Genomic DNA, 7662 nt, shown 5'->3' with positions numbered 1-7662 from the left:
TTTTGAAGGGTAATTTTTTCTATTAGTTTCCATCTTTGTTCAGCAAATAGAGCAATAATAGCACAGCTCAGTTCTGTCTTCCACTTGTTTTTTTTTCCCCCTTAAATTTATTTCCTCATTAATCATTCCCTTAAGGCACAATCATACATTAATACCTGTACTTATGGCATGAAACCTTATCTAAGCTACATTTTAATTCATGGTAGCATGGTAGTAAACAAGTTGGGATTATTTATGACATAGAAAGCTCCATTGATGCTAAAAGGATAGGATTGTTAAATTCTCACGTGAGTACACTTAACTCTATCATCAGTCACCATTAATTAACAACACCATTTAGATAATCTTGTACAGTACAAGGTTCCTCTTCTTCTTTCTAAAAAATAAAGATGAAGAAGAAGAAGAATAGAGGGAAGTGGTTTCATCAGGGCCACTTCAAAAAGAAAGAAGATAAAATAGAATAAAATTAAAATAATGTTTAATCAAATGGACCCTAAATAATTCTATGTGAATGAGAACAGATGACATACCATAAATGGAAGAAAAATCTAGTTGTTAAACTATAGTTTCTAAGTAAGCTGTCAATCAATATTTAAAGAACAAAACAATATAATTATTTTTTGGTAAAACAAAACAATATAATTGTACTAATAAGTTATAGCAATTTAAGTAATCAATTAAACAAGGGGAATCTAGTGGTTCTTGGAAAATAGAAGCTGCCAAATTTGCTATCAGTGATCAGTGACTTAGTACACAGTGACCACTGAAGCCCTTTGTGGGCCCTAACATTCAGGTGAAACTAAAAATCTTTCTTCCTCTCCCTCCAACAAACTGTACTCTTCTCTGTTTTGTTATGCTTTTCTAGCTCTCTCTCTCTCTCTCTCTCTCTCTCTCTCAGTACATCTTTGGCTCTTTCAATCAATCATTAAGTACCAATTCACTCACTAGTCACTACACTACATTGTTCATTTCTTAAGCTCTTTCTTATTGAGAACTTTAATGGTTTTTATCTGTATCTACACTTATGTTTAATAGAGACAAAAATGAGTAAATAATAGAGAGAATCAAAGAGGGGAACTTGTAGTGTGAGTGTGACAGCCAAGTTGAAACTACTACTAGTACTGAATATGTAAATGCTCGGGCACGTTAGACATATATAAAAGATAGATAGATAGATAGATAGATATAGTGCAATTGGATCTTTAAATTGAATTGGGTATCACTTTAATTACTTGAACTCAACAAAATGTCTCACCAGAAAAGGCACTCCAACGTGTTATCTACTACTCACACCTGCACACATGATTGTCTACACTAGTTCAATTCTCAAAAACTCTTTTGATCTCTCATTTGAAGAACAGAGTATAACTTTTAAGAATGAGTTCTACCCAAGTCTCTAATAAGTGGGTAGAACAGAGTAATTAGATAGCCGGCATTGTTGTATTGGGGGTAGGGCTTATCCATATTCCCCTCTCTCTCTCTGCAAAAGGATTAGGGGATTGACGATCCGGGTTTCATGCATTTGGAGATTTTTTAGTTCAATAATGATATATAGATAATGGGCAAGATTAATTTAAACTTCTCTGGAATCCTGTTTATACATATACTATAAACAAATTGTCATATATGTCTAGTCTGTGTTCATGCTTAGCAGAATCATCTGTTCCCCTAATCATCAAAATCAAAGACAGCTCACTACCTTCTATTTCATCATCTCTTTAATACATGAATGAATTCTTTTATGTATGAAATCTGTGATTAGTTGCAGAGACTCAAAACATCTCAAAGGTAGTGAATAGAAGACATAACACTATCATCTTGATGACAATAGCTTTGGCCTCTACTATGAACATTTAATTCCAGTGGGGACCAAGCTAGCTATATCTTGTAATGTCTTCTAGACAAACTAGTCATGGATGGGGTGAATCGAGACGATTTGGAGTTAGTTGTCTTTATCCTCTGATGTGATTTTGTTTACTTTCTTTCTTCTTTTATATAGATTGATTTGGCCCTTTCAGATAGTTCGGGTCCCCTTTCTCCTCTTCAATTCAACAAAAAAAAAAAAAAACCAAAAAAAAAACAGATTCAACAATGAATAATGGAGATATTGGATTATTCAAATTCTTAGACAGTTTCATATGTTTCTTTCCTGTCCATTGTTAATTCAAGTTGGTGAACACTCGAGATCGAGTGTCGATAATTATTATGTATCCAAAGTATATGTTTGGTAATTGTCATGCTGCCTTAGCTAAGAAGTTATTATCCTCTAAGCCTTTCTTTATTTTATTTTTTTGTAGGATTTATTCTCAACTGTACTTTAGTTTTGTTAATTTTACTCACTCAATGATTAATATGTGTATGTTTTAAATTGTATAGTTCAGATATTTATTATCAAATACAAAACCTAACATTTTCAATCAATATTAACAAGTCACAAATCAGTATATTATTATTTAATGTAAGCACTTGATATTGAAATAATGGATTAATAACTCTTTCTCTGTTCAAGGCTGAACCAGAAGATATCAAACAATGAATGCCACTTCCTAGTTCTATAGTACCATAAGAGCTTTGGATACCTTGATCCTTTTCTGAGACAATTTTTTTTTGCTTTGCTCTCACACATGAAAGCAATAGAGCATCTGACTTACAAACAAAGAACATTATCTTTTGGTGACAGAATGAGTATTCCCCGCTCATTGAAGAAGATGGATTTGGTTTCACATGGTTATACTGTAAAATCTATCTTTTCAAGCTTTGGAAGTAGTTATTTTTAACTACAACTTGTTCTTATTCTCTTAAAAATGATGAACAAATAAAATGCCTATGGAAATCTATAAAGACAATGGCTATTAAACAAAACAAAATAGCAAAATTGGATCAAACTCCAAGAGGGACTCCAGTGCAAGCCCTAGAATGTGAAGAAGAGAGAGAGAGAGAGAGAATTTAAAGTACTAAGATTGGTCATTCAACATAGACACTCAGTTACACACACCCCAGAAGCCACATTGGTGATTGCAATGGTCCCACCATTTGTGTTTGTATGTAGTTGGCTGGGGAAAGAACAATTTCTGTAGAAGGGTCATATAAGTTTGTTTGTTTTCTGAATCAGTGTTTCAAGTATGGCACACTAGTTAACACATTAATGATCAGAACTTTATGAAAAGTGGGCAACTTCATAAATCAATCAAAGAAGTCCTATGGTTGCAGTGATCTGTAGGCCTACAGTATGTGTACTGTACTTGCTGATATCAGTCATTTGAAGGGTAAGGTTTTTTATCAGATTCATAAAGGAAGAAAATGAATTTGGGAAAAAAAAAATTGATGCAGCCTATCCTTTTCACCTAAGTCTCAATTTTAGGTAGTTTTAGACTGTTTATTTTAAGTAATTAAATTTTGTTATTCACTTCCCCTGCATTGTAATAAGCTACTCTCCAATTATCCTTTTTGCTTTCCTATGTTTTAATGATCAAAGGGAAGAGATAATAACCATAAAGTGAGATTATCTTACTTGTTTAACAAATTCATTTTTTGTAGTACAAAATGAGTGAAAATCAAAATTAACCCACAACGATATCGAATTTTAAAACCATGGTTCTACATCAGGAATGACTTACTGAAATTTGTAAATTAGAAATACCTAAATCTTCTGAATAATTCTAAGTTTTTTTATTTTTTTATGAAAGCATAATTCTAAGCTGCTGACCATTTAAAAAATGACTTGCTGAAATTTGGAAAGTAGTACATGAGAGAATTAGGTTAACTGCTAAGGAGTCTAATATGGCTAAGAGAGTAAGGTTGCAAGTTGCAACCTGAGGTTATAGAGGTCCAGTGGGCTGATTGGGCTTATGATGGTTGGCCCTAAGCCCTAAGGTTGTAACCTGAGGCTATAGTAGGCCGGTGGGCTGTTTGGGCCCTAACGTTACCATGTATCAGGCAGCAAGCCTGGAGGACATGGACATATGAAGGTTGGCCCAGAGGGTGAGGATTTGGTGGGTTCACCAAAACTCGCCCAAGCCCAATCGCAGAAAAAACCATTGAATGGACTTTTTTTACGGGCATGGGCTGAATAAAAATCCGAGTTTGGATTGGGTTAGGCTTTTAGGTATAGGCATTCAAAAACAGATTTGAGCCGTAGACCGGAAAAAATCCTCAGAAAACGCAAGTCTTTTATCTAGGTGTGTACATGTTTTATGCACACATTATATGACATAAATTTGATATATAACTATAGGGAAAAAGCTCTCTACTTCTTGGTGGTGTTTCCTACTCCCTCTCACATGGCACTGTGAGATGACACCTCTGTTCCCTGGGTAGATATCCAGGCGTGCTCACCCATTGGCCTAGATGCTTGTGTAGAGACCATGAGACCAAGCAGAGATCTCTTGCCCCTATAGGAGAAAAACTCTCTACTTGGTGGTGTTTCCTACGCCCTCTCACAGGGGCACCATGAGATGACGCCTCTGCCCCCTGGGTAGATATCCAGGTATGCTCACCCATTGGCCCAGACGCTTGTGTAGAGACCATGAGACCAAGTAGAGATCTCTTGCCCCTGTAGGGGAAAAGCTCTCTACTTGGTGGTGTTTCCTACGCCCTCTCACAGGGCACCGTGAGATGACACCTGCCCCCTGGGTAGACACCTAGGCGTGCTCACCCATTGGCCCAGATGCTTGTATAAAGACCATGTGACTAAGTAGAGATCTCTTGCCCATAACTATATTACTTTAATATTGTGGATCCTATAAATGCCAATGGAGTGATGACATGAAAAAATTATGGAGAATATTTTCCTGTGGAGAAGTGTCCATGCCCAAACAATAGTGGGAGGGGAGGGGAGGGGAGGGGGGGGGCAAAATGACCACCCGTCCCCCACCCCCATGATGCTTCCACACGTACTCTCATTCCCCCAGTGCACGCATAGGGGCCACACTCCCCCCCACAAAGAGAACTCTTACCCTAAAATTATTTTCACTTGAGCATTTATGTGGTGCATGATGGTGTTCATATCTATGTAAATAGGTCTCTCAATATTAAAAATGTGGAATCTGGATCAGGATTGGCCTCAGTCGATTTGATCTCGATTCTTGAAAACGTTGGTGCTTCTTGTATTTTCATAGTTTAAATTGTATTTTATTGTTAGGTGAGTCATTATTATCACAAAACATTTATTTTACCATGTGGACAGATGATATATCCATTTCGATTGTTGGATAAGGAGGATATGGTCTACATTAGTCACATGTCAAATTCCAATGTTTAATTTAATCAAATACGTCCTTTTGTATTGGCACACATCCTGAGTATGTCCATCCATGTGTACCAGTACCCTAGACATTACTATGCACTCTCCCAACTCTGAGTGAGAACATATAATTTAGATTAAAAAAACATAAAAATGAATTGCTCAAATTTGTCTTGTGATTTTTGAAAACATCTATTTCCATGCATGGATAATTACCCATTTTACTAAAAGAAACTATCCGAATCTGTTTAAAATCTAATCAATTGTGAATACGAATAGTATTATATTCTATTCGAATTTGATCCATTTAAATCCCTAGTTACAGCTTCTCACTTCATCACTTTCATACCAACAAAAAAATAGACTTTATTAAAATTGATTAAACCATGCAAGCCTGACCCAACCGACCATGAAAACCCAAGCCCAAGTGTAGGCCTAAATATTTCTGATTAGATTGGGCCTGGGTTCAACAATCCAAAACCCAAGCGCCGGTTGGGCTCGGACTGGGAAGAATTTAATAGGCCTCAGGTTTGGGCTTAGGCCACCCTTCCAGCACACCCGATGATCACCCCTGCTTGTCCTGTTTAACTGGCTCAAACTTGTTTCAGAGATTGAGTTTTCTTCATTTCCATGTCCTAAAACTAGTGTCATACTGGTTTGGGCGGCTGACCCAGATACCAAACTGGTTTATCCGGTCCAATCTGCAAAAAGACCGTTGGTTGGTTCATAATTCAGGAACCCCAACCCGGCAACCCTCCTTTCTCTCTTGTCTCTTCGCCTTCCATATTCTAGAAGCCGAACCGAACTGGACCGAACATTCATCCTTCCTAGTCCCTACACCTGCTTCGAATCTTCTCCAAGAAGGAAAAACCCACAACAAAGAATTTCTCATCTCGATCTAATTATAATTTTTTTCACAAGTTCAGAGCAACCGACGCTCTTCACACTCTTCTGCTATGAAGAATAGAAATCAAAGAAGAGCAAGAACAGGAAAGTAGAGCTCTTTCCACGATGATGAGAGTAATCGGTAAGCCTCTCTCTCTTCTCTAGTCTGCAATCAATTTTTTAATTCTCTGTATATCTTTTTCCCCTTTTCATTTCTTGAAGAAACCCTAATCTGGGCTCCAATTCTCAGCCCTCATTGGTGGTGGTCGCAGAAAAAGCTCTTGCCTTTTCACGGATTATTATCATGAATGGATCGAAAGTCTCAAGAATACCATTCTTCCCCAGCTTCGCCGCTCCATGTCATCTTCTTCAGCAAGCCTCCTCTGCACCCACGTCGATATTCTCTACCGCCATTTCCTAGACTATTATGAAGCTCTCGACCTCGCCGCCGCTGAAGATGTCTCTCAGATTCTCTACCCAGACTGGCGCAATCCCATGGAACAACCCTTTCTCTGGTTCGGCGATTTACACCCAAATCTCTTCACCAATCTCCTCAGATCTTTCCTCACAGATGACGATGATGATATTGATGTCCCGGATGATTGCAACAATTTGGACCGGCCCTTGGCATTTGCGATGGCGTGGAAGAACCCATCAGAGGATCTCATGGGACAAGTTGATCAGATTGAACGTGGCCTCAAGCTTATGATCCCTGCAATTGTTACCCATGCCAGGAACGCTCAGTCTGGATTTATTGATCGAGTGGCCATGGATTGGGTTCGTTATGGTGGGAGAAAGGAGGCGACGAAAGCCATAAGAGGGGCTACAAAGGCTCAGATGGACGATCTCGCGAGTGTATTTGTGGACGCCAATAGGCTTCGTAGGAGTATGTTAACGGAGATCGTGAACGCCATTAACGTTTTTCAAGCGGCTCTCTATCTTGAAAGGCTTGCACAATTCATTGTTGGGTTCAGGGACTCTGAATTGCTCTGTCACTTCAAACAGTGTAAGATGCCTCTCTCATCTGCTTCTTCATCTTAATCAGTCTCTGCTTTCTGAATTCTTCCCTTCCCTTCCCACTTTTAAGGATTCGTTCTCTCAAAGTAGGATCATTCAATGAGGCTATTCTTTCTTACCTTTCTTACCTTGCCTCTGCCTCTGCCTCTGCCTCTGCCTCTGGTTGGCTCTGCATCTCTCTGGAAGATGTACTGTTATACCCTGGTAACCCTACCCATAATTGAGAAGAAATGAACCAGGGTTTCTGGCCAATCCATTTCAATTTTGAATTGGGCCAAAGTTTTGCTAAATAAAACCTGTATTTCATTGGATTGGGCTATCTTTGTGATAGCCTAGGTTAAATAAACGATGAGAGTGGCTAGTTTGAGTAACGAAAGACCCAGTCAGATTGAGTTTTCCTTAAATCACGGTGAAGGTGGAATTTCTTCATCAATGACCATAACTAGTTGGGAAGGGCATTTCGAGCCTCCAACATATAAGTAAAACTAAATATGATGAGGAACTATTTCCCAATTCCT

At 38.2% G+C, this 7662-nt stretch overlaps 1 protein-coding gene across 1 annotated transcript; it reads left to right on the top strand.

The window, feature by feature from the left end:
• Nucleotides 1-6228: 6228 nt before the first annotated feature.
• On the top strand, nucleotides 6229-7196 carry LOC122641638 (protein INAPERTURATE POLLEN1-like). Its single transcript, XM_043834928.1, has 2 exons — nucleotides 6229-6269; nucleotides 6378-7196. Exons 1-2 carry the CDS (start codon nucleotides 6254-6256, stop codon nucleotides 7166-7168), a joined length of 807 nt encoding a protein of 268 aa, XP_043690863.1. The 5' UTR covers nucleotides 6229-6253; the 3' UTR covers nucleotides 7169-7196.
• The last annotated feature ends 466 nt before the right edge of the window (nucleotides 7197-7662 follow it).

This window comes from Telopea speciosissima, chromosome 1, assembly GCF_018873765.1.
Source record: "Telopea speciosissima isolate NSW1024214 ecotype Mountain lineage chromosome 1, Tspe_v1, whole genome shotgun sequence".
In the NCBI taxonomy this organism is placed as follows: domain Eukaryota; kingdom Viridiplantae; phylum Streptophyta; class Magnoliopsida; order Proteales; family Proteaceae; genus Telopea; species Telopea speciosissima.
This window is presented reverse-complemented; position numbering and strand designations above follow the sequence as displayed.